Here is a 27749-nt window from a genome sequence, read left to right on the forward strand (position 1 = left end):
AAATATTTTGCTCATCTTGCTTATCACTCGCCTCACCCACTGCAGTGGGAGCTCCACAGGGCAGGGATCTTGATTGATTGGGATAGTTGCCGTCCCCTCAGCATATGGATAGTGCCAGCTCAGGTTTACCACTCAGTAAAGGTTCATGGAATGAAGGTGGTTGACTTAGAGAATAGAAGCTCTTGGATCCACATTCTAGGGGACTTAGGGATCAAAGGGGTGCCTAACACCTTTGGGTACTTGATATGGGGGAGTCCTGGATTATGTGGATATCTATGTGATGTGCCATGGTGGGGGGTGTATAATTATATGAAGGCCCATATAAAGATTGAGGAGACCCTCTTGTGGGCACAGAGAATATTCAGGGGTCTAAACACACAGGGACCTAAGGGGGTTCTGGAAGGTTCTCAACGGGAGCATTGAGAATCCTAAATGGAGTGGATGGGTCCCCTAGTGCTGGTGGGGAAAGGAGGCCTGGGGGTGGGGGGCAGGCTTGGAGACCTGGAGAAGCAAGGATGAGTCTTAGTTGGGCAACTCCCAAATTATTTCCCTCTTAGTCTGCCCCTGCAGTGTGTCCCTGTGTTCCCCAGCATGTGCCCTGCACCTGTGCACCTGTGGACCGGTGCCAACACCACTGTGGGTTTAAGGTTCTCCTCGCCATCGCTCTCCTTTTCCACCTGTCCATTCCTCTTCCTGACCCCCATCCCTTTCCACCTCTCTTCCACTCTTCTCTCTGACTCTCCATCCTTCTGTCTTTCTTCCACATTGTTCCCGCCTTGTCCCTGTCTCTCTGTCTCCCCGCCCGGTTCTCTCGGTATCGCTGTCTCTCCCGGTCCCCATCACATCTCTTCCATCTCCCTGTCTCTGTCTCTCCTGCTCTTCCTCCCTGCCTGCTCTTCCGTCTCAGCCCACCACTGCAAGGTCTCTTGCCTGCGCCAGCGCTGTCGCCGAGTGTCAGACTCCCTCTCCCTTTGTGCGGCTCCATCCCTGCCCTGGTCTCTTGGCTCCGCATCTCGGTCCCTTGCCTCTCCTCCATCCTCTCTCCTCCTGCATCCCTCCATCCTCCCTGCACCCTCCCACCTCTTCTCCATCCCTCCGGCGCCCAGGCCCGCCCCCTGCCCCGGCTCCCCCTCCCCCCTCCGAAAGGGTTAACTTTGGGGAAGGGCCCGGAGTCCCCGGATGGTGATGTCAGCGTGCCGGAGAGAAAGGACGAGGTGGCGGGGGGAGGAGGAGAGGAGGAGGAGGCGGAGGAGAGAGGGCGCGTGGGGGGGTGGGGGGGACCTCGGCCTGCAGCATCCGCCGGCCCGCACCTCAGACCCCCCCGGCGGGGGGAGGCGCAGGAAGGGGGGGGCCGGCCAGGGACGGGCTGGGGAGGGGGGGCCGCGCAGCCCCCCCGGGCCATGCTGACTCCCGGGGCCTGACCCCCCCTCCCCCGGGCCAGCCCCCCCTCCCCCAGCTCCGCGGCCCGCCGACGGGGGGGGGCGCCCAGCCCAGCCCCCTGGGGACCCCCGGAGAGGTGGGAAGCAGCCGGGGGGGCCGGGACGGAGCTGTCGCCGGCCCCCACCGGAGGGACGGGGCGACCTGCCGCAGGGGGGGCGGCCGGGGGGCCGGTCGGGCCGGGACCAAGGGCACCATGTCGTCCGGGGCCAAGGAGGGGGGCGGGGGTTCCCCCGCCTACCACCTCCCGCACCCACACCCACACCCACCCCAGCATGCCCAATATGTGGGCCCCTATCGCCTGGAGAAGACGCTGGGAAAAGGACAGACAGGTGAGCCCGGGGAGGGGACACCTGGGGCGGGGGCTGGAGAGCTGGGGGCAGAGGGCGGGACTCATGGGTATTCAAAGGGCAGGGGCCAAATGCCCAGACCCAGGGGTCCCTCACAGAGAGGGGACTTGGGGTCCAGTGCGCTGGGTCCCGAGGTTGGAGGGGGCTGGGGGCTTGAACTCCTGGAGGGAGGTGCTGAGGCCCAAAGGCTCCCACCTCATGGGGGGCAGAAGTTGGAAGGGCTCCAGGGCCGCGGTGGGGAAGGGAGGCCGGCCTGCAGCAAGGGATCATCAGCCTTGCACCGGGAGCTGAGGTGCTTGCTGCAGTACGCCGCGGGATGGGGGTGCACCCCGGGGCAGCCGCTTCTCTCTGCACTGCTCTCTGGCTGAGGAGGGCCTCAGGCTCTCCTGGCAGGCTGTCTGGGTGACCAGCAGTGAGGCTCCGGTGATGGGGTCTGCAGCATTCTCCCCTCTCCAGCATGCTGGCTCAGTGTGGGGAACAGAAATGGACAGGGAAAGTCAAATCTCCCAGGAGTGCTTGTGGAATCAGGGGTCATCCTTTGCTGTTGCTAAAGGCTGGCTCCAGTCGGGGCATCTTTCTTGCCAGGTGGAGGGTGGGTGGGTGTGAAGCAGGAGCTGCACACCCGTGTCCTAGGCAGGAGGCCCAGGAGTGGGCCCTCAATCTCTTGTGAAGCTGAGGTTCCAGGGCAACAGGGAAGAGAAAGGCTCAGACCTCAGGATCCTAGTGAAGGTGTCACTGACCTGAATTCCTGAGTTATGGAAGAGGAAGGGGCCATGGGCCTGGACTCCTGGGTCTGAAGGAGGAGAAACAGAGGGACTGGGGGCCTGGGCTTCTTGGTCTGAGGGAGGAGAGGGCTGGGGGCCTGGACTCCTGGGTCTGAGGGAGGAGGGGCTGAGGGACTGGGGCCCAGGCTCCTGGGTGAGGGGGACTGAGGGAGGAGGGCTGGGGGCCTGGACTCCAGGATCTGTGGCTTTGAGCCTTACCCTTGGGAAGTAGGCATACTCTTGGGGTTTGCATGCTCCCAGCTACAGCTGCTACTAAAAGCAGATTAAAGGAGGGGATTAAAAGGTCAGGGTTTAGGAGGAGGTGGAGGAGGATGGTCTGGGAAGGGGACAAATGTGAAAGTATATTCCTTGGGAGACATGGAGTCTCCAGAAGATTGAAGAGCAGAGAATTTAAGGAAGTGATGGGTTGAGAGAGAGAGAGAGAGAGGGAGAGAGAGAGAGGGTGAATCAGGCAGGCAGGGAGACAAAATTCTGGAGACACAGTGAGGAAAGATTCTGTGGAGAGATGGATTTGAAGGGGTACATGAGGACAGAGAATCAGGGTGAGAATCAGGGGTGGCTATGGAGGTGATGGCAGGCAGAGAGGGACAGACAACCAGAAGGGACAGAACAGGGGCATCTGGCTGTTGCAGTCAGTGGAGCCTGCAGCTCTTGGTTCTTGGTCTCGGGGTTATGAGTTTGAGACCCACGTGGGTGTAGAGATTATCTAAAGGAGGGGGGGCGGACAAAACAGAATGTCTATGTCTACAGGCAATAGCAAGAAGAGAATGTGTTTTGTGGGAATGGTAGCTGTCAGAGCCCTGGGAGCCCAGGTCAGGGTGATTCAGGCCAGCAGGGAAAGGAGGAGGAAAGGGGGTCATAATGGAGACTCAGGAGCCAGAGGCTGGGTGAGGGCTCTGGGACCACCCCCCCCCCCAGTTTAAGTCCTGCTTCCCCAGGGCTGGTTAAACTCGGGGTGCACTGCATCACGGGCCAGAAGGTCGCCATCAAGATCGTGAACCGGGAGAAGCTGTCAGAGTCAGTGCTGATGAAGGTGTGTGTGCACTGGAGGAGGAGATCCCTTTGGGGCTGAGGGGAGGGATGGGGGCCATGCTGACCTCCATTCCCATGTCCCGTGCTCCCCCCAGGTGGAGCGGGAGATCGCCATCCTGAAGCTCATTGAACACCCACATGTCCTCAAGCTGCACGATGTCTACGAGAACAAGAAATATTTGTAGGTATTTATAGACACCCAGCCCCCCATTCACCCCCCACCCCAAGTTCCTAAGGTGGGACCTTTCTGGAAACAAGTCCTGGAGGGGCCTGGAGAGACTTAAGGTCTCCTGACTAGAGTCACGGAAGGGCCAGTCTGTCCCTTTGCTACTGCACAGAGGCCCTCCCACACATACATACACACACACATCATCCTTGCTCCCACACCGACTGGCCTAGACTGATGCGAAGGGCCAAATGTGCCCTAGCAACAGGACAGCGGCATCAGCCATCCTGAATGGGGGACAGAGATCCATCCTGGCCCTTCTTCCCAGCCTCAGGCCCTCACCACACTGGACTACAGGGAACATTCTCTGCTAGATAATCCAGATGCCCTCAACCAGATCCAGCTTGCTAAGGGCAGATCCCCACCTCACTCCTCTTCACTGAGGCAATGGGAGTTTAGCAAAGCCTGAGGCTCAGTGAATCCTCCTTCCTAAACCACCCCTCTCCTGCTCCCTCATAACCATGGGTGCTGTGATGGACACCCCAAAAATGGCCTGCTTAGGAGTTCCGAGTCTGTGTCTCAAAGTTGATTACCCTCCAGGAAGATGGGAGTGGAGTCCAGCTGCCTACGGTACAGACAATAGGCCTTTGTCTGACTCTGGTGACCCAAGGGACAGCTGGGCTAGGCAGCGGGTGAGGGGCCAGATTCCTGCCCCGACCACAGAGTCCCCAGGATGAACTGACTCCATCCAATACCCATCAGACGCTGGGCAGGGTTTCCCCAGGCAGGAAGCGGCCCGGCCCCAGGGGCTCATGGGAATTGTAGTCCTCAGGCTGCCCCAGGTGTGGCAGCAGGGAGGGGCTTTGTCACCAACTGCTGGAGCTATCACTCCCACTTCACCTAGGTAGATAGAGGGGGCCCCATGGGAGTTTGGGTTTCACAGAGGACTATCAGCCTTCAAGGAGCTCATATAAATTGAACTCTTGTTCCCAGGGGCTGGTGGGAATCAGAGTTTAGCCTCCCGGAGCCTGATGGGATTTGGAGTCTTAGGGATCCAGGTGCTGATGGAAAAAATTAAGAGCCCATGTCCCAGAAGCTTCTGAGAGTTGGGAATTTTTAAACCTCTCAAGAGCTAATGGGACTTGTAGTCTTTTACCTTATGGTCGTTGACTTAGATTGGTGCACACTGCAGTCGTTATTTACCAGGAATTAATGAGAATTCGAGTTTCTACCTCCCAGAGGCTTACAGAAATGAGAGGCTTGGCTTTCCAGAAGCTGATGGGAGTGGAGGATGGGGGTGTCTTTATGTCCCAGCGTCCTGTGAGAATTGAGGTGTTTCTATCCTCCAGGTGCTAACGGAGTTGTCGTTATCTCCTGAAATAACTAGTAGGAGTCAAAGTACTGATACTCCTAAAATTGCCATGGGAGTTGGCTGCCTAGAGCTGGGGGGAATTGAGTTTTCGTTTCCCAGAGGCTTGATGGGAATTGGAGTCTCTTTTGTTGAGGGACTCATGGGAATTGGTGTCTTCTTCTCCCCCTCCTCCCAGAGACTCATGGGAACTGGAGTCTCCTCCTCCCGGGGAATCATGGGAACTGGAGTCTCCCCCCACCCCCACCCCCACCCCCACTCCCACCCGGTCCCGGGTCTCATGAGACGGGATTCTTTGCTTACAGTGGGATGGAGGTCTTGTGCTGCGGTCCAAGGGCTTTTGAAAGAGGGAGACCAGGCTCTTTGGTCCTCCACATGCCCCTTCCAGCCCTCTGGCCCCTCCACGTCCCCCAGGTACCTGGTTCTGGAACATGTCTCTGGAGGTGAGCTGTTTGACTACCTGGTAAAGAAGGGGAGACTGACACCCAAGGAGGCCCGGAAGTTCTTCCGCCAGATCGTATCGGCGCTGGACTTCTGCCACAGCTACTCCATCTGGTGAGGGGGCAGCGGAGGGGAGGCTGGGATGAGCGCTGCCCACAAGGCTGACTGGAAGCCAGTGTGGTGCAGCCCCAAAATAAATCTTTATTCCTTTTTAAAAATTGAGATATAACTCATGTATCATAAAATTCACCCTTTTAAAGTATAAGATTCAGTGGGTTTTGGTGGACCTAGTGTTGTGCATTGCTGCTATGTAATTTTAGAAGATTTTCCTCACCCCCAAAATCATCACCTTGTACCCATTAAGCAGTCACACACACACCCTCCCCCCAGCCTCCGACGACCACCAATCTGCTTTTTGTCTCCATGAGTTTGACAATTCTGGACATTTCCTATAAATGAAACCATAGTATATGTGGTCTGTGTCTGGCTTCTTTCACTCAGCAAAATGTTTTCAGCGTTCATCCATGTGGTAGCATGTGTCAGTACTTCCTTCCTTTTCATGGCTGAACAGTATTCCATTGTGCAGATATGCCATATCTTGTTTATCCATTCCCCAGCTGATGGACACTTTAGTTGTTTCTGATTTTTGGCTGTTGTAAATAACATGAATATGGGAACATTCAAATACAGATCTTAGTGCATACCTGTGTTTTCAATTTTCAGGTACATCTCTGGGGGTGGAGTAGTCAGGTCATGTAGGAACTCTGCTTAGCCTTTTGAGGAAGTGCCAGATCATTCTCCAAAGCGACTGTACCCTTCACCATCCCCGCCAGCAGTGCATGAGGGTTCTAATCTCTGTATGTCCTTGCCAACACTTGCTATCATGTCATGTGACTTTAAAAAAAAAAAAGATTTTGGGACACCAGGGTGGCTCAGCAGTTAAAGTGTCTGCCTTTGGCTCAGAGCATGATCCTGGAGTCCTGGGATCAAGCCCCACATCGGTCTCCCTGCATGGAGCCTGCTTCTTCCTCTACCTGTGTCTCTGCCTCTCTCTCTGTGTGTGTGTCTCTCATGAATAAATAAATAAAATCTTTTTTAAAATAAATAAATAAATAAAAATTTAAAAATATATTTTATTTATTTATTCATGAAAGACACACAGAGAGAGGCAGAGACATAGGCAGAGGGAGAAGCAGGCTCCCCGCAGGGAGTCTGATGCAAAACTCGATCCTAGGACCACAGGATCAGGACCTGAGCCAAAGACAGATGCTCAACCACTGAGCCACCCAGGTGCCCCCATTTGACTTTTTGATAGCCATCCTAGCGGGTATGAAGTGGTACCTCATTGTTGTTTTGATTTGTATTTCCCTGATGACTAATGATGTAGAACATCTTTCCATGTGCTTATTGGCCATTCATTTATCTTCCTTGAAAAAAATGTCCGTTCAGATCCTTTCCCCATTTTTTATTGAGTTGTCTTTTTATTACTGAGTTGTAAGAATTCTTTATTCTGAGAAGAGATAGGTCTAGGAGTTACTCCTAAGGGTTCTTTATTCTAAGAACAAATATTTTATTAACTGTATTTCTCAAGTTTTTTCTCCCAGTCTGTGACATGCTTTTCAGTTTTAATTTTTTTTTATTTTTTATTTATTTATTTTTTTAATTTTTATTTATTTATGATAGTCACACAGAGAGAGAGAGAGAGAGGCAGAGACACAGGCAGAGGGAGAAGCAGGCTCCATGCACCGGGAGCCCGATGTGGGATTCGATCCCGGGTCTCCAGGATCGCGCCCGGGGCCAAAGGCAGGCGCTAAACCGCTGCGCCACCCAGGGATCCCTAATTTTTTTTTAATTTAAAATTTTTTAAACAACTTTTAAAAATTCTTTAAGTAATCTCTACATCCAATGTGGGGCTTGAACTTAGGACCCCAAGATCAAGAGTTGTGCGCTTGGGGCACCTGGGTGGCTCAGTCAGTTAAGCATCTGACTGCAGCTCAGGTCATGATCTTATGGTCCTGGGATCACCCCATGCTCAGCGGGGAATCTCCTTATCCCTCTGCGCCACCCCCCTGCCGTGCTCTGTCTCAAATAAATAAATAACCACCCCCCAACAAAAAGAGAAAAAAAGTCACACACTGTTCCAAACGAACTAGCCAGGCACGCCACTTTTGTGTTTTTGTAGGAATGTTTTTTGAAAAGCAAGTTTTAAATTCTGATAAACTCAAGTTGGTCAATATTTTTTGTACAGTTTATGCTTTTTCTGCCCAGTCTATAGATCCTTGCCCAGCTCAAGGTCCCTAAGGCTTCCTCTTACATTTGCTTCTGGAAGTTATATAGTTTTAGCTCTTGCATTTAGGCCCATGATACGTTTCAAATTAATATTTGTCTGTGATGTGAGGTAAGGGTTGAAGTTTGTTTTTCTGGCATGTGAATGTCCATAGGAAAATATCATCTTTTTCTCGGTGAATGGCCTTGAGCTTGTCTTTTCGGCCTTATTTGTTTGCACTGCTTCAGTCTCTGGGATGGAGATTGGGGTGGGTGTCGGGGCAGAGGGGCTCAGAGTTCGGCAGGGAGTAAAGATTGGTAATGGAAAAGCATCCCATTTAAATTGTCAACACCTCCCTATGGACAAGACCCTGTCAAAATCCTGACATTAAAAACACTGACCTCTAGGGGGCAATAGTCAACATGTTTAACAACAGGTATGACCCAGTTACTGACCACTTCCAACAGAAACTAGAATCCTCAGCGCTCCCCCACCAAGATATCAACCCTTAAAACTTAAGGAATTTTGCTCCAGGGGAGAGGGCAGGTGTCTCCAGGAAGGGACAAGTGACTGGCTTGGGGTGACCTTATTATTATTATTCAGTATGGAAGTAGCTCAACATTAGCCCTCTTAACTCAGAATATCTCACTTAGTACCTATTCAAATATTTGTGGATAAAATCATATACTATCTGGGGTCTCCTATTAAATAATCCAGTGGAGGAAAGAGAGTATGTATGGGTGTAGATAAGGCCTGAGTTGGTAACAGATTTGCCCTGAGTTGGTAACAGATGAGGCTGGGGGATGGGCACATGGGGTTTCCTTATATTCTTCTATTTGGGAGCATGTTTGAAATTGTCCATAATAGTTTCCAGAAGGGCCCACCTCTGAGATATAGTAACCAGGGCCTCGGCCTCTGGGAGGAGACCAGAGGCCTGAGCCCCACCTGCCTGCCTCAGCCACAGAGACCTGAAGCCTGAGAACCTGCTTTTGGATGAGAAAAACAACATCCGCATCGCAGACTTTGGCATGGCATCCCTGCAGGTGGGGGACAGCCTCCTGGAGACCAGCTGTGGGTGAGTGGGGGCCTGGCCTCCGTCGTCCCGGGGAGGGAGTGAGAAGCCGGCCAGAAGCTCACACCACCTCTCTCCCTCAGGTCCCCCCACTATGCATGTCCAGAGGTGATTAAGGTGAGTGAGCAGGTGGAGAGGAGGGAGGCATGGCAGGAGTGTGGTGGACAGACTCAGTCATGGCAGGGCCTTCTCTTTTCCAGGGGGAGAAGTATGACGGCCGCCGGGCAGATATGTGGAGCTGCGGAGTCATCCTCTTTGCCCTGCTTGTGGTAAGGTGCCCTTCACCTCTCCTGCTCCGTCTTCTAGAACAATCCTGCCTGGTGGGAGCATAGAACATGAAGTTCCATCCTCCCCTTGGGGGTTGTCTTCCAAATATTTAACTGGTAACAGGAAGGTGGGAGGTATTAACCATCAGACCAAGATCCTGGAGCAACCCCCCATACCCCATCTCTGTGCCCAGAGCTAGCCAGTCAAAAAACCGTGAGCCAGTCCAGGGTGTTCCAGAAAGGGATGCGGCCACCAGCAGCCCTGGAGGGTTTTGGGACAATGGCTATTCTCAGGTGTTTGTTGCAATATGGTAATAACTAGTATAACCAGACCAGGCTTGTCAGCCTGACCCTTCCCCCAGGGCCTTTGCACCTACTCTTCTCGGCCTAGAATGCTCTTCCATCCCTACTAGTCCCGTTGCCAATCACACCTAGACTGTTCTTCACCCTCAGTTCAATATTCATTTCTTAAGGAAGCCTCCCTTGTCCACCCCAACCCCTCATGAGGTCAGGCCCTCTGGGGGAGGCTCTGTCCTTCCTGGCAACTCTCAGAGTTGGCCATTGTGTGTTGAGCTATGCAGTTCCTTGTATGGTGTCTCCTTTTCTTTCTAAATCATCAGCTCCCAGAAGTCAGGGCTTTTGTCTTTGTGTGTTTTGTTCCATTGGCTCAACATGGTGACCTGGATTGGCACAGTCAGCCCTCATGAACTTACATGGGACAAATAAATTGGCAGCTTACTCTGTGCCAGGCACTGTTCCTCGTGTACTTGTCTCAAAAGCCCTAACGAGAAGTGACTGGCCCATGGGCACATGCTTACCAGTAGCAGGGCTGGGATCTGTGTTCGCTCTCATCACCACTAGCCTGTGTGACAGAGGGGACTGAAGCTGAACAGGCATGCCCGGGGCTCCCAGCTCCCCCTCTCCAGGAAGGTGGGGGGATGCCTGAGAGGTGGGTGCAAACGCTACAGGCTGCAGCCCTCCTGCAGCTGGCGACTCTGGAGCCCACCCAATTGAGTTCCAACCCCTGCTCCACCACCTTGAGCAAGCAAGTCAGTCTCCCTCTCTAGGCCTATTGCCTCATCTACCCATTGGGGGTACCTATGGTACCTGGAGTCACCAGCATTTCCATAGACTATTCTACAGTCAGCCCTCTGAGCAGCGCTCAATTATTAGTTGTCATACTTCATTACTATTATTATTACAGCTGATCCTTATAATTTCTGGATTATGATCCTCCATATTTGCAAAGTTGCATGCTCACTGCAGTTTACATCCTCAAAATCATCACTGCTCTTGGTGTTTTCAAGGTCATCCTCAGACGTGCACAGGGTGGAAAAAAATTTGAGTCCCTGTCGCATGTGTTCCTGCCGAGGTGGCACAGGGCGACCCTTAGCTTTTTTTTCCCCCTTATTTCAGTTAATCTTGTGCACAGGTGTGTTTTTTGCGGTCTACTGAGTGCCGAGACCTTTTTTCGCTTTTTTGCGCTTTTTTAAAAAAGATTTTATTTATTCATGAGAAACACAGAGAGGCAGAGACAGGCAGAGGGAGAAGCAGGCTCCCTGCGAGGAGCCTGATGCAGGACTCAATCCCAGGATCCCAGTGCAGACTCACACTGTCACCCCTGCAAGTCTATGTCCAGCATCTTCTCACCCTCCCCAACTTCATTGCAAAACCCGGCTCCCCTCTCACACTGCCTGCTTGCTTGGCCCTGTACTTCCTCATCACATGCACTCCCAGCTGTCTCATTCCACGTGTCCATTTGTTGTTTGTCCTCCCCACTACTCCTTCAACAACCATTGCCTATTTTTTAAAAAATTTTTTATTTATTGAGAGAGAGACCAAGCATGAGCAGGGGGCAGAGGCAGAAGGAGAAGCAGACTCCCCACTGAGCAGGGAGCCTGACACAAGACTTGATCCCAGGATCCCAGGATCCTGACCTGAGCCAAAGGCAGATGCTTAACTGACTGAGCCACCCAGGCCCCCCTCAACCATCATTTATCAATTCGTGTGTGCCAGGCAATATTCTAGACAAAGCTCTTTGGGTACAGGGACCTGGTGTGTCCCCTGCTCCATCCCTCTCAGCCAGATCAGAACCTGAGAGACAGCAAGTGTGCCCTCATGACATAGCTCCTAAAGTTCATTTACTCACCAGGGTCTCTAGGATGTGAGCTCTAGGAGGGCAAGAGCTTGTTTTGTCCATCATGAGATCCCTGACCCCAAATGGATGCTCATTTTTGTTGAATGAATGCATGAGGATTACCCCTTCTGAAAGTGGTCTGGGGAGAAAACTTTTTAAGATGCAGCCTCCGAGATCCCTGGGTGGTGCAGCGGTTTAGCGCCTGCCTTTGGCCCAGGGTGCGATCCTGGAGACCCAGGATCGAATCCCACGTCGGGCTCCCGGTGCATGGAGCCTGCTTCTTCCTGTGTCTCTGCCTCTTTCTATCTCTGTGTGACTATCATAAATAAATAAATAAATAAATAAATAAATAAATAAATAAATAGATGCAGCCTCCAAGCCACAATCCCAGCCTCTTAAGCACTGGGGCCTAACTTGTCCATTGCCAAGTCCCTGCTCTTTCACTCACCAACTCAGAGGCCTTGGGCAAATTGCTGGATCTCTGCATGCCTCAGTTTCCCCATCTGTAAAGTAGGATAATTATAGTCCCCTCCGTCCTAGTGCTTGTGGTAAGGACTTGACATGTCGGTTTGCCAAGCGCTTAGGCTTTCACCTGATACATCCTAAGCTCTATGTGAGGGGTCCTGTTATTTCTCACTCAGGGGGCTCTGCCCTTTGATGATGACAATCTCCGCCAGCTGCTGGAGAAGGTGAAACGGGGCGTCTTCCACATGCCCCACTTCATCCCTCCAGACTGCCAGAGCCTCCTGCGAGGGATGATTGAAGTGGAGCCTGAGAAAAGGCTCAGTGTGAGTTGGAATGAGCGGTGGGTCCTGAGGACAGAATCCCTAGGGGGCGGATGAGGATGGATTTCCAGGGTCTGCAAAACTATCCACTCCAAACTGGAGAGGACCCCCTTGGCAGGAGGGATGCCACCGTGCATGTGGGCCTTGTCCTCCCAGTGCTATCTGCAATAGTGGTAGGTTGAGGTGCTCAGTCTCCACTAGGGGAAGACCTAAGCTATCATCCTGCCCCTGGTGGAGAGGAGGGGGCACTGCCACGGACCCCCAATGCCGCCTCATCAACTTTCCTTGAGGCCTACTGTATTCATACCACCTCACTTCTGCTTCTCTACACCCACCCTCCGTACAGCTGGAGCAAATTCAGAAACATCCCTGGTACCTGTGAGTACGGGGACCTGGGTACCTGGTTCCCTGGGGGAGGAAGGGACGGGGCCCAAATTTCAAGGGACCCCAGCAGGAGAACCAGCCAGAGGCTGCGATGCCAAAGTTCCTCAATGAGGAAGGGCTAGGGACTCGGGTTTCTGGGTCCTGGGGGAAAAGGACACAGGCGGAGCAGGTTGGGGCCCAGAATACCTGCATCTTGGGTGGAGAGGGCTCGAATCCCGGAAGCCCGGTCCCCTGTAACGTTTCTCCCTCTCCCTAGGGGTGGGAAACACGAGCCAGACCCCTGCCTGGAGCCAGCCCCAGGCCGCCGGGTGGCCATGCGGAGCCTGCCATCCAATGGAGAGCTGGACCCCGACGTCCTGGAGAGCATGGCTTCGCTGGGCTGTTTCAGGGACCGTGAGCGGCTGCACCGCGAGCTGCGCAGCGAGGAGTAAGGCCCCCTGCCCTCAGCATACACCTGCTGCCCAGGTGCCCTCGTCCGGCGAGCAGCGGCAGCGCCCCAGATGGCCAGCAGACGGCGCGCCCAGGCCCCGCGCACGCGCAGACTCCCTGAGGCGTGGCACTCAGGCTGCTAGACAGGGAGGGCGTAGCCTAAAGCTCCCAGATGGTGCTGTTCCCGGAGGAACCACGAGGGGGCTGAAGGGCCAGTGGAAAAAAGGCAGACCAGATGCTGATGTATCAATAGGTGCTCAGACAGACTTAGTGTCCCACTGAGCGCTTACAAATAGTAAGTGTGGAGTTATTAGGTATTATTATTATTCCTACTACTGCTATTATTGTTAAGGAAGAGTCAGATGGTACCCCGACACAAAAAACTCACCATATTGATACCTAGGAAGATGGAACCATGGACAGAGATACTAGGTGTACCAAGCCCTCCAGGAGCCACAGCTGCAAGGAGGGGGTGAGACCTCTGGAACCCGACCCCTGACCCCAATCCTCTCCTACCCCCTTATTCCCCTTCCCCGTCAGGGAGAACCAGGAAAAGATGATATATTATCTGCTTTTGGATCGGAAGGAGCGGTATCCCAGCTGTGAGGACCAGGACTTGCCTCCCCGGAATGATGTTGGTGAGGAGACAGAGCTGGAAGTACAGACCCCAAATTCCAGGGGGAGGAAGGAGCTGCAAGCCCTTAGCTTCTGGGTTTAGAGCCCCTGACTTGCTCTGTGACCTTGACACAACTCTCCGTCCTGGGCCTCTGTTTCCCTGTGTGTATGAGTGCCATGTACAGCTGGACCAAGACATCTTCTGATAGAGTTAAAACTCTCTTTGCCCTCAGATCCTCCTCGGAAACGTGTGGATTCCCCCATGCTGAGCCGTCATGGGAAGCGGAGGCCAGAGCGGAAGTCCATGGAAGTTCTGAGCATCACAGATGCTGGGGGCGGTGGCTCCCCGGTGCCCACCCGACGGGCCCTGGAGATGGCCCAGCACAGTCAGAGGTGGGAGCCCTTGTTTCTCCAGTGGATCCAGAGTTCTAGCCCCAATTCCACCTCAGTGGTCCCTCTCTAGGCCTCAGGTCCTCATCTCAAAGGCACGAGAAAGGGAGAGGACATCTGAGCCTCGTGAAACCCATACACCTGTTTGTTTGTTTTTTTAAAACTCTCCTGGAAACAGATCACGTAGTGTCAGTGGAGCATCCACCGGTCTGTCCTCCAGCCCTCTCAGCAGCCCAAGGGTAAGGCCAGCTCCCCAATTAAGAAGGAGCAAGGGGGTGAAGACACTGGAGCAAAGATTGTGCAGCAGAAACTATAATTCCCATGATGTCTTGAGGCATTGCCTCTTTGTCCCTATAGGGCCCCAATCCCAAAGCCGCATGAGTAGTTGGGCATTTCCACCTCCTGTAGGATTGTCGCGGGTTCATTTATTCACTTAACAAAAGCTAACTGAGCGCCTCCTTTGTACCAGTCACTGTGCTAGGTCTATAGCAGTGAGCATGGTAGAAAAAGTCTCTGTCAACCTAACACTGTGGGTTGGGAGGGGAAAATAATTGGACTACAAGTTCCAACAGGCATCAGGACCCACCTCCCTAAGTATGTGCGAATGAGGCTCTAGAGCCTCCTGGGAGTTGTAGTCCGCCATCTCACCCATCTCCACTCTTCCACAGAGTCCTGTCTTTTCCTTCTCACCTGAGCCCGGGGCTGGCGATGAGGCTCGGGGCGGGGTCTCCCCAACTTCCAAAACGCAGACGCTGCCTTCTCGAGGCCCCAGGGGTGGGGGCGCCGGAGAGCAGCCCCCGCCCCCCAGTGCCCGCTCCACGCCCCTGCCTGGCCCCCCAGGCTCCCCGCGCTCCTCTGGGGGCACCCCCTTGCATTCGCCCCTGCATACGCCCCGGGCCAGCCCCACCGGGACGCCAGGAACAACACCACCCCCAAGCCCCGGCGGTGGCGTCGGGGGAGCCGCCTGGAGAAGTCGTCTCAACTCCATCCGCAACAGCTTCCTGGGCTCCCCTCGCTTTCACCGGCGCAAGATGCAGGGTACGGAGTCCCTGAGGGTGCAGGGGCTGGGGGCATGGACTCCTGAATCCTAAGATGGGGAGAGAGCTGTGGGCCTGGAGTGGGAACTTCCTGTGAGCAAATGGGGTTGGAGTAGAGATTCAGGCTTTGGGGAGAGGGGCGTGGCTTCTAGCTCTGGAGGAGGAGCCTCTCAGGGACACACCCCTTCAGGCCTGGCTCATCTTCCCATTGGCTTATAGCTAGCAAATTCTACCCCTCAGGAGGCGTGGCTTAACAGATGGGCCCGCATCCCTGGAAGGACCACCAGTCAGCATGCCATTTGGGGTTTAGCTACTGGGAGATGAATGGGCCCTGGGATCTGAAACCTCTGGTTGGAGGGTACCGCTGGCCCGCGTGCTGGACCCCAGGATGATGTGCAAGTGTTGACCATATTCTCCCCTCCCTCACCGCCCCCGCCAGTCCCCACTGCCGAGGAGATGTCCAGTTTGACGCCAGAGTCCTCTCCAGAGTGAGTCTGACAGGGAAGGGAAGTGAGAGGATGGAGGGAGGTGTTTATTCCCTGAGCCCCTGACCCTCCTGCTGACCTGCCTCCAAACATTCCCTTTTACTCAGGTTGGCAAAACGTTCCTGGTTTGGGAACTTCATCTCCTTGGACAAAGAAGAACAAATATTCCTTGTGCTAAAGGACAAACCTCTCAGCAGCATCAAAGCGGACATTGTCCATGCCTTCCTGTCGGTGAGGGGACCTGGGTCTTTCCTGTGTCCTGGCCCTCACAGGACTACAAATCCCAGCAGCCCCTGGGGTCCACCACCATCGCTCTGGCCTGGCTTCCTCCTGAGGCTCATAGGATCTGTAGTTTACCATTCAGAGTTGGGTTTGGTCACTGTCAGGGCAGGGAGGTGGGAGAGGTGCCCTGGGGCCTGGAGGTGATGGCATGGGACAAGTCTCTAGAGTATTGATCAGTTGCCATTCCATGACCACCACGTCTGAGATTAGCAGAAGGAACCACTTTTCCCACTGGGTCCTCTGGTTCTTTGCTCTAGGAGCTAGTAGGACTTACAGGGGTTTTTTTGTTTTGTTTTGTTTTTAAGATTATTTATTTATTTATTCATGAGAGACACAGAGAGAGAAGCAGAGACGTAGGCAGAGGGAGAAGCAGGCTCCACACATGGACTCTGATGTGGGATTCCATCTCGGATCCCGGGATCATGCCCTGAGCCAAAGGCAGACACTCAACCGCTAAGCCACCCAGGCATCCCAAGACTTACTGGGTTTTTTGTTTTTTGTTTTTTTTACTTTTTTTTTTTTGACTTTTTTTTGACTTACTGGTTTTGAGGCTGATATGGCAATGCCTGTGGAGACAGAGAAGTTTGTGTTGTGTGATTCTGGAGCCTAGGGCTGATACCTAGAAGCAAGAGTCCCTGTTACATGGGAATTCAGTTGTTCAGCCATTCCTGAGATACCTTTAGAGTTGGACAAGAAAACTACTAGTCCCAGCAGGCAGTGGGATCTCCCAGTATCTCCTCGGTTATTTTTTCCCCCAGTGGCTGATGGAACTTTTAGTTCCTTGGGCAGATGTAGTTGTGGGGATGGTTAACCATTCTCTGGAATCAGGTCACTGGAATCACCCCCTGCTTCTGTCCCCCACCTGTCTCAGATCCCCAGCCTGAGTCACAGTGTGCTGTCACAGACCAGCTTCAGGGCCGAATACAAGGCCAGTGGCGGCCCATCCGTCTTCCAGAAGCCTGTCCGATTCCAGGTGGATATCAGCTCCTCAGAGGGTCCAGAGCCTTCCCCACGACGGGATGGGAGTGGCAGTGGTGGTATTTACTCAGTCACCTTTACGCTCATCTCTGGTAAGTTTCCCTCAGCAAGGCTGCCTACAGCCTAGTGTTTGGGACACTCAAGACAACTGAGTTAGGATAGTGGCCAAGGTAGCAAGAGGGAGGAAGAGGTGGTGCCCAGCTACTGCTGACTACGTGAGCCCCCTCCTCACTCAGACCCCTACATTCTGTCTACCCTTTTTCTCATTGACATTTCATGGACATTTGTGATGTTCCCAGTGCTTTACATACACTGTTGTATTGAAGCTTCCCAGCAGCCTTTGAGGTATTAGTGATCACCCACCTTACAGAAGAGAAAACAGAGTCCTATAGAGGTAAATTGACTTGAGAGAGTCAGGCTGCAAACCACGACAGAGCTGGGCTCAGCCTAGCCCTGCTGACCTCGAAGTGCAGAGCTCCCTTCCTACTTCCTTAAGACCATACAGCAGACAGGCAAAGACATGGCTCACTGAGATCCAATGTCATTCCTGCACCCAGAGCAGACATCACCAGCCAATCACCGCACTTCATCCTGCTGAGCTCAGCAGCAGCCTCAGAAATCGCAGGCAGCCATGACAATCAGGAGTTGGCACCAGAGATGAAAACCACAGAAAAGCCTTCCTTCCCATTCAGCTTAGTTTCTGAGCCCTGATGACAAGGGTTTGAATAACAAGGGATGCTTCTGTTCACTACCCTTGTTAGCAGTCTTAATATGTCACAGTTGGGAGATGAGCTTGCTCCCAAGTTTCTATACCAGCCTGCCACAATGTTACATCACTAAGATGAATTATGATGCATTTTTTCCCCTTTCCTTTAAAGACTGATATGCAGGACTTTCTCGATTTTAAGGGTTTTTTTTTGTTTGTTTTTTGTTTTTTGTTTTACTTTCCATTTATTTTTCTTATGTTTCTGGCTCTTCAAGGCCTCAACTAGAAACTAGAAAGTAGTACAGTTTCTTTCAACAGAAAACCACACCCATCATTAATTTCAATGCCGATCTTTCTCAGCCCCAGCTGCAAAGTGTGGGTTTATGCCTGGCCCCACAAAGGGTGAGAAATTGAGACCAAGAGGAAGAGAGTCCTTTGCTGGGTTCCACAGGGTGGGAGTGTCTTCAGTATCTCTGTCCTCAAGTTCCATGTCCACGTCCGTCTCCCCTCCAGGTCCCAGCCGTCGGTTCAAGCGAGTTGTAGAGACCATCCAGGCACAGCTGCTGAGCACTCATGACCAGCCCTCCGTGCAGGCCCTGGCAGGTGGGAGGCAGGGGCCGGGGCGATGTCTGCTTCTTTTATCCTGTGGGCTGGAGGGAAGACCTCCTGCTGAGCAGGTGCCCCAGGGCTTCAGTTTGTGGGCAAGGATCACAGGTTCTCAGAGAGGCTGGGTCCTGAGCTCCATCCAGGGAACCAGGCCATCCCAACCTGAGACGGCCTTGTGGCTAGGGAGGGGCACCTCCAGGGATCCCTAAGAGGATGACTGGTTTCTGTGTCGGGGATGTGGGATTTTCTGCTAACAAAATTCTGAAACTGTGTTCTGGAGAAGAGTAATCAACCATCCAGGTCTGTTCAAACCCCTCCGCCCCCGCAAAACAACCCACTATAGGCTCCCCTGGGCCCTGTTGCCAGGGAACGTTTCCTGTGCTACCCCCACAACCAGGGTAGCAGAAGGAAAGGGGACCAATCCTTCTGGCTGTAATCTAGGGATGCGAATCTGATTAGCTGCTGTGACAAGCTGTCTCTTAGCGCATGGTGTCATAGCCAAAGTCTATGAGAATGCCCCCTAAAGGTGGGCCTCTGGGACTGACTTGGCCCAGTTTCCAAAGCCACAGAGGTTGGGGGGCCCAGGATGCATGACCTGCCATCCTGAGGCTGCCAGGTCTGGCTGCAGATGTGAGTCCTCCTGGCAGCCATCTCTGCAGGCTTCTAGTCCCATGATGGGGGCCCTGGTCTCACCATGCTGTTGCTGGAACATATTCTTTGGGGTTGGCAGCCTGGAGGTTACTGAAACCACACTGCTTCTTCCTCCGCAGATGAGAAAAACGGGACCCAGACTCGGCCTGCTGGCACCCCACCCAGAAGCCTGCAGCCCCCACCCAGCCGCCCAGACCCAGAGCTGACCAGTTCTCCCCGCCGAGGCCCTGCTAAGGACAAGAAGCTCCTGGCCACCAATGGGACCCCTCTGCCCTGACCCCAGGGGGCCAGGGAAGGAGGGAAACCCCCTCAACCCCCCTTCCCTGCCCCCTAACTGTGAATCTGTAAATAGGGCCCAAGGAGTATATAGGGAGGGGAGAGACACAACAAACCCAGCCTCACCCTGCAGGGATGGGGCTCAGGGGGCCGTGCCCAATGGGGGGTGGTTCTGGGGGGGAACTGAGGGCGGGGGAGCTGTTTCTATTTTATTTATTGATTAATTTATTATTTTATTTATTGATCAATCTCTCAGTGGGGTGGGGGGAGGGACGGGGGCTGGTTGGGGTGGCTTAGCAGATCCGGACGGAGAGGGCCATCTGTCCTTGTGTCCCCAACTCCTCCTTCCCAGGCACCCCCCCCTTCCCCAGCTCTCCCCTCCCTTCAAAACCTTCTGTACGGATTTGCTCTCCGGAAGGAATTCTGGTTTCGCGTGACCCTGCCTGCGTCCGTGTCTCTGATTCCGCCGGCGGCAAAACAAAACAAAAACAAAAAAATTAATAATAATAATAATAATAATAAATAGCCTTGAGCAGGGATGGTTGGCTGGCCTTGGCCTCTCACTTCCCAGGTGGCCCTGATCGCAGCACTGGCGCCAAACCACACCAATCCGACTGCCATTCACAGGGGGACCTGCAGGGAGATGGGGGAGGCCGGTGGGGGGCTGAGGCTGGGGCCCGGCTGGAGACACAGGGTGCAGCCGTCCAGGCAGGAAAAATCCACCGCAAACAGGCCGAAGAGCATGAACAGCAGCATGGCGATGGCCCACTCGCAGGCAGCAGAGGCCGAGCGCAGCGGCCAGTGGTGGAGGATGACCACTTTACACCAGGGTCAAGGGCCACAGCAAGCAGGAAGGGTCCGGGAACCTGCTGGGTCACTGTTGCTGGGTGTCCTACACTGGTGGAATGGCCTCCAGTCGGCCACCCAGCTCCCAGACACTTACAGGGATGCCTTCCGACCCGTCCAAGGCCGTTTCCCAGATGTTCCACTGGCATGTTCCTCCCGCTCCTATGGTATTTCCAACATCCCAAAACAAGGTTTTTGTCTTACCCTCAATCCTCCCTGACCCCATCAGGGCTCCACCATCACCATCTCCCACTTGCCTTGTTAGACAAGCAGCTGCAACTGCTTCTTCCATCAAATATTCAGGGTTTCCTAAAGACACCGACCAGGGCGCTGGCCTTGGGCTCTGTTGGCAACTTTCATCCCCCACCTGTGGCACACTGGCCACTCCCACTCACCGCCTAAAATATGCTCCTCTTCCTGGTGTTCCCATCTGATGACAGTTCTGCCACCCACTCACCCCCCTCCCCTTCCTCATCCCCATGGCCAGCTGGTCGCCCAAGGTTTATCCCATTGGCCTAGCTCATCTCTTTCTGGTCTGCCCTGTCTCATCTCCAGTCCTCAATCCCCTGCTCCTGAAAACTTCCTTTTCTTTATCTTTTTCTTTTCTTTTTCTTCTTCCTTTCTTTAAGTAAACTCGGCACCCAAAGTATGATTTGAACTCACAACCTCAAGATCAAGAATCACATGCTTTGCTGACTGAGCCTGCCAGGTGCTCCCTGAAAACCTTTTCAACCACCAGCACACACACACTCCAACCTCAGACTATCAGAGAGGTCCCTGATTTTCTGGGGCCCCCTCACTGCAACAACCTTTCTGTTTATCAACCTAGCTAGCTCCCACCCACTCCTAGATCAGTTTAGACATTTCATTCATTCAAGGATTTTTAGGCAGTGAATAAGGCCAACATCACCCCGACCCCATGAATCCTAGAGCAAAGGAGACATGAGAGCACCTACACACAAGGTGGTTACCCCCAGAAATGGCCTTATTCCTCCCCTGCTCATACGCTTTCCATGGTTCCCTATTGAGCCATGCAGAAATGAGAGCCTTTAAAACCTCACCTGAGCACTGGAGATGCTTGTCTCAGGCCCTGCCAGCAGCTTCATCTCCAAGCTGGTTCTCCCACCCTCAGCATGCACCTGTAGTGTCTCCCCAACCTCCCAATGCAGGCAAAAAGCTGGTTCTGCAAGACCAGTTCAGAATCTGCCAGTTCGCAGACCCATCCTTGCAGACCCCCTGCTCCTATCACACAATGCTGGCCATCTTCAACTAGTAATGATCGAGCCTCAATTAAACCTCACTGGCTGCGATACTGCCACAGCGCAAAGCTTGCTGGCTGTCTTTATGGTCGGTCCATCTCCCTGCTCCAGGGCCAAGGGATACTTGAGCCCCACAGAATAAGAACCCTGCAGCCTAACTGATTATCAACCCAACTGGGGTTTTAAAAGGAGCCAGCAAGGAGTACCTGAGCCATTCAGTTAAGTCACCAACTCTTGGTCTCAGCTTGGGTCATGGTCTCAGGATCCTGGGATGGAGCCTCATGTCAGGATCTGTGCTCAGCATCTCTTCCTGTTCTCTCTCTCTCACTCACTCTCTTTAAATAAATAAATAAATAAATAAATAAATAAATAAATAAATAAATAAATCTTTTTAAAAACAAAAGTATAATAAAATAAAAGGGGCCAGCTGGATCTTATCACCAACAGGGCCTCTGCAGAGGAGAGATGTTGCTCATATGACTGGAGTAGCTAAAGGCTTAGCTGAGGGGTCAGCCCGTCTCACCTATTCCATGGGATTCAGTTTGCTGCTCTGGGAGATGGGACTGCCAGCTCCATTTGTAGGGATAACTCCAAATAAGCAGATGTCCTCGTGCAGAGAGCACAGGACCTCAGCTTGCTTCCCTCTAGCCTCTTCTGAACACCAGTAGCTTTCTGGTCGCCCTTCCACCCTGCCCTAGTAGGATATCAGTCAGGGAGACTGAGTTTGCCTCCAGGCCTCTCATCTCTCAGGGCACTTCACCTGTCAGTAATCAAAACAACTCCATTTTATAGATACGGAAACTAAAACACAGACAGTGATTTGAGCCACCCAGAGGCGTGTCGTGCTATGGAGACTAAGAACTGGGCTGGGTGGAGTCTTTCCCCAGAAGTAGGCATGATGGTAAATGGTTAACTACCAGCTCTGATTTGCAGCGTTGGCCAATTTCTATGTTGTGAAGACTCTCACCAAGGTCAGTGGTAGCACCAAACATGGAGTTGGGAAGAGATACGAACTGGTCTCAAGAGCTGGTGCAAGCTGCCTTCCGCCTACCACAAGTTCCACCATTGGACTTCATAATGGGTCTTGGCCAAGAGACTCCCTGCTATCTGAACCTCAGTTTAGGCCTCAGTCTTAGCCAACATGATGCCTGGCACAGGGCAGGTACCCCAAACAGACCACTACCACTGGTTTTACCATCCTCCCAGAATTTCTTGGTTGCTCACTATGCTGGAAACCCATCTAAGCACCTCACAGGTATTACTTCCTTCATTCTTTACAACTCGGGGTGGGAGAGCAGCCCTATTATTAGCCACATTTGACAGCTGAAGGAGCACAGGGAATGAGAAGTTCAGCCAATGGAGCCCCCCCCACACACACACAAGCTGGTACTAGGGGAGGTGGAATCCAACCCAGGCTGCCTAACCCCAGGGTTGACGCTTTCCATTACTCTATCATACTAAGGAGGCTGAGACGGAGAATGGACAGGGCACTGCATATTGCAGGTAGCCAACCCATCCCAATGACCCTGCCACTGGCCCGGGTAAGGATACTGGCCACCATGAGGATGGTGCAGAGGCTGCAGAGGCCCAGACGGAGTGGCCTGATCCAGGGGGCCCCAGGTTGGGGCAGGCTCTTCATCCACCAGAAGAGAAAGAGCTGCAGCCAAAAGTACAGGTTGCCCACGAATAAGGCAAAGAAGGCCCCTGTCAGATGTACGGGCAGCTGGTTCTTTTGCTGGAAGGAAAAGGGACCAGAATTGAGAAGAAGATAGATAAATGGGGATGGCAGGGGATGGAGGGTACAAGGGCTGTAATGGGGGGAGGGGTCCTTGACCTACCCAGTGGACTGTGAAAACTGCCATAGCCAGTTGACTGGATTATTGATTAGGTGTATTGGCTAGTGTCAGCTCCAGCAGGGCAGGCATTCTAATCTGTTGCTCACTGCTGTGGCCTCACTCCCTAACACAGGGTCTGGCACATCATAGGCGCTCAGGAAATATTAGTGCAATACATCTTTCATTCTCAACCAGGGTGGGGGAGGGCTGACACTGGCATCCAGGGGGTAAAAATTGGTTTTCAGAGGGTGAAAAGTTCTTAAATATTACAATGGTTTGTGGCTTACTGATACATCGTACATGTTATTTAATATTTTTTTAAATATTAAAAGTTTAATGAGGAGAAGCGATGACCAGCGGGAAATGGCTTTAAAAGACTCCTTAGGGGAACGATATAATAATTTTAACAAGTCACAGTTGTGGAGTACAGGACTAAACGAATGAGTGAATGAGCGCTATGCAGAGGGAATTTTTATGAACAAGTTGGAGGCAGCCTCTTATCCTGCAGTATACTCAGCAAGGGCGGGGGGCGGGGGCGGCAGGGGTTGGCGAGACCTCACAGTAAAATTAAATAACAAAATAATCAATAAGCCTTCTTCAATTGATCATCCATTCATTTGTTCTACAAATATCAACTGAACTTCAAGGTGAAGAATGTGAGTTCTGGAGTCTATGAATCTGGGTTTATTTCTGACCCCCACAGGCCAGCTGATTAAAAACAAAAACAAAACAAAAAACAAAAATAAAAAGTTCTGTTTGACTAAAAAGGGTCTAGCTAGAGCCCTTGAGGAGATGGATGAAAATTCATACAATGTAAAACCTAAGAATGAGTGGCTCTGAGTAATTTCATTATTAAAAGGGGAAAGGGGCAAAGAACCGCAGTGAATTACCCCAACCTTCTAGTGTTCAGTGGAATCGCTATACCAAGAGCCTCTGGGGCACTCCATCCAGAGAGCCGAGGAGCTCACCTTCTCCCCGGCCCAAAAGCCACAAGAGAAATAGAAGTCCCAGAAGGTATGGGACACCTGGGTGGCTCAGCGCTCAGCGGTTGGCCGTCTGTCGGCCTTTGGCTCAGGGCGTGATACCGGAGTCCCAGGATCGAGTCCTGCATCCAGCTTCCCGCATGGAGCCTGCTTCTCCCTCGGCCTCTGTCTCGGCCTCTCTCTGCCCCCACCCCCTCTCTCATGAATAAATAAATAAAATCTTAAAAAAAAAAAAAAAAAAGAGAGAGAGAGAGAGTCCCAGAAGGCCGTTCGCGGAGGAGCCCCCACCCCCACCCCGCCAATAGAGAAGGCGGAGGCCCCGGGGGGTGCTGGGAGCTGTAGTCCCAGGCTCGGGCTGGTCCGAACGCCCGGCTGGGCTCCTGGAGTGCACGCCGTCTCACCTGGAAATTGCCCACCACGGAGGTGCCCAGGGCACACAGAAGCCCCGTCCACAGGATCACCTGGTTAAACCATCTTCCGACTCCCCAGTCCCGGAGCTGGTGGTAACGGATGATGCAGATCCAGGCGGCTGGGAGAAGAGGGAAGTGGGCGGGCAAGCCGGGCTCGGACTCCTGGGGCCAGGGTGCAGAGAGATTGGGCGTCTGGGGGTGAGGGCCTAACCCCCACATCTGGGGATGGAGTGCGGAGAGACTGGGCGTCTAGGTATGGGGGCCTAACCCCCACATCTGGGGGATGGGTTGTAGAGAGATTGGGTATCTAGGGGTGGGGGCTAACCCCCACACCTGGGGGCCGGCACTCGGGCCCCCTTGGCCGGGGGGGTGCTGAGAATATTTACCCATAGCAGCTCCCATGTTGAGCAGCTGGCTGAAGATGCAACTCTGAGGGGGGTAAGATCCACAGAGGCTGGGGGAGACAAAGGATCGTCCTGTGGCACCTCGGAGCCAGGCCCCCCTCCTCTTTTACCTTGGAACCACCCTCCTACCCCCTCCTCCAGCGCCATAACTACCTGATGTAGGGAAAACCTTCGGTGAGGTTCACAGACCTGTTGGCTACGGCCAGGGCAAAACTGAAGTACAGGGAGACATCAAAGTGGTTTTAAACGACAGCTTTTCTTTCTGTTACCCACAGAAACAAGGACTTCTAGCTCCCTCCTCCCTCAGACCCAAGAGTCCAGGCCCCAGCCCCTCCTCCCTCAGACCCAGGAGTCTAGGCCCCAGCCCCTTCTCTCTCAGACCCTGGAGTCCAGGCCCCTGGTTCCCTCCTCCCTCAGGCCCAGGGGTCATCCTGCCTCTAATACTCACACGGTCCAGACTCCAGTGATAGCCCAGAGGGCCAGGAAGGCAGGCAGCAGGGACAGGTAGCCCCACATACCGGGCTCTGCAGGAGAAGGAAAGGGACCACAAGCCTTTCTCTGTCTGTCTGTCTGCCTCTCTCTCAGGTGAGGAAACTGCCTTAAGAGTCCAGGTGCATTAGAAGGTGGCCTCGTGGCTCTGAGGCCCCCATTGGCTCCTGGGCAGAAGCTGTGGGTGAGGGGTCTGGTCTGATGAAGCCAGATCACAGCCTGGGGCGCTCTCCCTCCTGGAACAACTGTTTCTCCATCCTGACCTCCCAGTTTTTCCAGGCTGGCCTCCCTCTACCCAGCCTCTGAGCCTCTCCCAGCCAGCCCTCCACCGGTGGCCCCTGGGCTTGCCTGTATGCTCACCTGTGCGAACTCTCCCTCTGGCTCTCTCGTCCTAGGCCTGGGGCCGTGGGAGAGGTCGGAAAGGGAGAGGGGACATGGGGTGGGGCCCCGTTGGCGGCAGCGTGGCGGAGCCAAAGTCCGCACGGCAGGACAGCAGGCAGACAGACTGTCCCACTGACTGACCTGCCACCTTCTTTGGGACCTCGCCCCTGAACTGCCACTTCCCCACTCAAAACCTTACCAGCAGCACCTCAGATAGCTTCGCCTGGCCCCAACTTCCTTACTCCAGCTTCAGAAGTTCAACGTCCAAGCACCCAGCCCTTGTCTTCCCCAGGACCCAGAATCTGAGCCTCCAGCTCCCTCTACTCTTCCTCCCTTGGGCCCCAGCCATCCAGACCCCAGTCCCTTCTAGAATTTCTACATTTGCCTGGGCCAACCTCCTAGCTCTTACCTCCTCCAGTGCCCCAGAATCCAGGCCCACAGGCCAGGCTCCTCTCTGGGTACAGTTTCCGTCCTTAGGCTGTTGGGTGTGGGGCCCTGGTGACCCTGCTTCCTCCTCCTCACTTGCTTTCCCCTCTCCCTTCCTCTGGGCAGCAGCTGGAATTCCCCAGTGGGTTGGCTCAGGGTGGGAAGGGAGGCCTTGGTGTCGACATCTCCATCTAATGAGCCTCCCCCCTGAAAGCAATTGCTTCCTCTACTCTGATCCTTCTTTTCTCTGTCCGGCATAGCAATGCTCAACTAACTCTGGTTTCCTCCCCTCTTAAAAATCAGGCCATTGGGCCCCAGCCTCCTCCTGTTTCCCCTGGACCCAAGAGTCCAGGCCCCCAGCCCCTCCTCCCTCAGACCAAGAGTCCAGGCCCCCAGCCCCTCCTCCTTCAGACTCAGAGGCCCAGGCTCCCAGCCCCTCCTCCCTCAGACTCAGAGGCCCAGGCTCCCCCCCACCCTCAGACTCTGGAGTCCAGACCCCCAGCCCCTCCTACCTCAGATCCTGGAGTTCAGACCCCCAGCCCCAATTCCCTCAGACCCTGGAGTCCAGGCTTCCAGCCTCTCCTACCTCAGACTCTGGAGTCCAGACCTCCAGCCCTTCTTCCTCAGACCTGGGAGTCCTGAACCCCATCTCCTCCTCCCTCAGACCTAGAAGTTCCAGCTACCTTTTCCCTCAGCCACCTCTTTTTTTTTTTTCAATTTGTGCTAAAATTCACAAGACATAAAATTAACTATTTTAAAGCAAACAGTTCAGTGACATTTGGTACATTCCTAATGTTGCACAACTGCCATGTTTATCTAGTTCTAGAACTTTCTCATCATCCTGGAAGTAATCCTCTCCCCACCAAGTGTAGGCACTCCCCATTCCCTCCTGTCCCCCATCCCCTGGCCACAACCAGACTGCTTTCTGTGTCTGTGGATTTGTTCATTCTGGACATTTCATATGTGTTTCAGTTTCATCCACATTGTAGAGTGTGTCAATGCTTCATCTCTTTCCACGGCTGAATAGAAGTCCTATGTCTCTGGGGACTTACGAGTCTGAGATCCACCTTTTCTTGGTCATGCTGCCCCAGCAACTAGCACTTTAGGCTGTCAGCTTCCTCAAGAGAGAAGATAAGAAAGTGGAGAAGCAGAGAGATAGACAGTGGACATTCCTTGAGGCAGAGGCAGGCAGCAATCAGCAGAGGCCGAGATCTCATCCCTGCCCACGGTGGCTTCCCAGGCTGGGGGCAGCCTTATTGGAACCCAAAAATTAGAATACAGGTATTATAATGAAGGTGGCACAGGGTAAGGTGGCCCCCAGAAGAGGGAGTGGCTAACTAGCAATCGTTTAGTATATTCTAGTTGTGAGGGAAAGCCAGGAAAGCCTCACAAGCCACACTTAGAAGGGAGGTTGTGAGGGAGTTTGCAAACTGCAGGAAGTGTTTCTCAGTAGAATCCAGGTGGCCCCTGAAACCTAGCCCATAATGGTCTAGTGCCTTTGTCTGCTGGGTGACAGAGCCAGGCTGCAAAGTTCTCCATTGCCATAAAGGGGTTGGACATTATCCTGAGGATGCTGGGGAGCCATGGAAGGTTCTTGAGCAGAGAAGAGAAGACTGAGGCAGTGGCACTGTGTACAGAGAGGAAGGAGGTATAATGATAATGACCATTAGCATATCTTTAGTGCCAAGCCCTGCCCAGCGACCCCAAGAAAAACACATCTGGAATAATGCGAAGCGTCCCACTTCCAAAAGAGATTCCAGAAGATCCAGAG

General features: G+C 53.4%; 2 protein-coding genes and 1 pseudogene across 5 annotated transcripts; 1 reads left to right on the forward strand and 2 right to left on the reverse strand.

The window, feature by feature from the left end:
* Positions 1 to 1277: 1277 nt before the first annotated feature.
* Positions 1278 to 19484, forward strand: BRSK1 (BR serine/threonine kinase 1). Of its 2 annotated transcripts, none has more exons than XM_025985356.2 (19): positions 1278 to 1769; positions 3511 to 3605; positions 3700 to 3785; positions 5554 to 5694; positions 8805 to 8921; positions 9002 to 9035; positions 9119 to 9187; positions 11963 to 12109; positions 12453 to 12484; positions 12747 to 12917; positions 13460 to 13557; positions 13768 to 13927; positions 14103 to 14163; positions 14593 to 14962; positions 15401 to 15449; positions 15554 to 15677; positions 16600 to 16798; positions 17926 to 18015; positions 18789 to 19484. In XM_025985356.2, the coding sequence occupies exons 1-19, from the start codon at positions 1634 to 1636 to the stop codon at positions 18944 to 18946; spliced, it is 2337 nt and encodes a 778-aa protein (XP_025841141.1). In that variant the 5' UTR covers positions 1278 to 1633; the 3' UTR covers positions 18947 to 19484. The 2 variants fall into 2 exon arrangements, with proteins under 2 accessions (XP_025841141.1, XP_025841142.1); XM_025985357.2 differs by having other exon boundaries at positions 1549 to 1769; positions 3700 to 3789.
* TMEM150B (transmembrane protein 150B) lies at positions 17600 to 26108 on the reverse strand. 3 transcript variants are annotated; one of them, XM_025985358.2, is made up of 7 exons: positions 25962 to 26108; positions 25131 to 25206; positions 24836 to 24895; positions 24665 to 24732; positions 24270 to 24397; positions 22602 to 22785; positions 17600 to 19763 (listed from the first exon to the last, which is right to left on the reverse strand). In XM_025985358.2, exons 2-7 carry the CDS (start codon positions 25196 to 25198, stop codon positions 19567 to 19569), a joined length of 705 nt encoding a protein of 234 aa, XP_025841143.1. In that variant the 5' UTR covers positions 25199 to 25206; positions 25962 to 26108; the 3' UTR covers positions 17600 to 19566. The 3 variants fall into 3 exon arrangements, with proteins under 3 accessions (XP_025841143.1, XP_072615497.1, XP_072615488.1); XM_072759396.1 differs by having other exon boundaries at positions 24872 to 24895; positions 25962 to 26091; XM_072759387.1 differs by lacking the exon at positions 25962 to 26108 and adding an exon at positions 25532 to 25737.
* On the reverse strand, positions 21053 to 21121 carry LOC140595707 (U4 spliceosomal RNA; annotated as a pseudogene).
* Positions 26109 to 27749: the final 1641 nt, after the last annotated feature.

The sequence above is a fragment of the Vulpes vulpes genome, chromosome 1, assembly GCF_048418805.1.
Source record: "Vulpes vulpes isolate BD-2025 chromosome 1, VulVul3, whole genome shotgun sequence".
Taxonomy (NCBI): domain Eukaryota; kingdom Metazoa; phylum Chordata; class Mammalia; order Carnivora; family Canidae; genus Vulpes; species Vulpes vulpes.

Bases quoted from the DNA above. Each gene is read 5' to 3' on its own strand.
- BRSK1 (XM_025985356.2), top strand. From the start codon at position 1,634: ATGTCGTCCGGGGCCAAGGAGGGGGGCGGGGGTTCCCCCGCCTACCAC. The intron at 12,110-12,452 runs GTGAGTTGGAAT...CCCTCCGTACAG, and splicing joins AGCCTGAGAAAAGGCTCAGT to CTGGAGCAAATTCAGAAACA. The intron at 15,678-16,599 runs GTGAGGGGACCT...CACCTGTCTCAG, and splicing joins TTGTCCATGCCTTCCTGTCG to ATCCCCAGCCTGAGTCACAG.
- TMEM150B (XM_025985358.2), bottom strand. From the start codon at position 25,198: ATGTGGGGCTACCTGTCCCTGCTGCCTGCCTTCCTGGCCCTCTGGGCT. The intron at 24,398-24,664 runs GTAAATATTCTC...CTCTTCTCCCAG, and splicing joins CAACATGGGAGCTGCTATGG to CCGCCTGGATCTGCATCATC. The intron at 22,786-24,269 runs GTGAGACGGCGT...TTTTCCTTCCAG, and splicing joins CCGTGGTGGGCAATTTCCAG to CAAAAGAACCAGCTGCCCGT.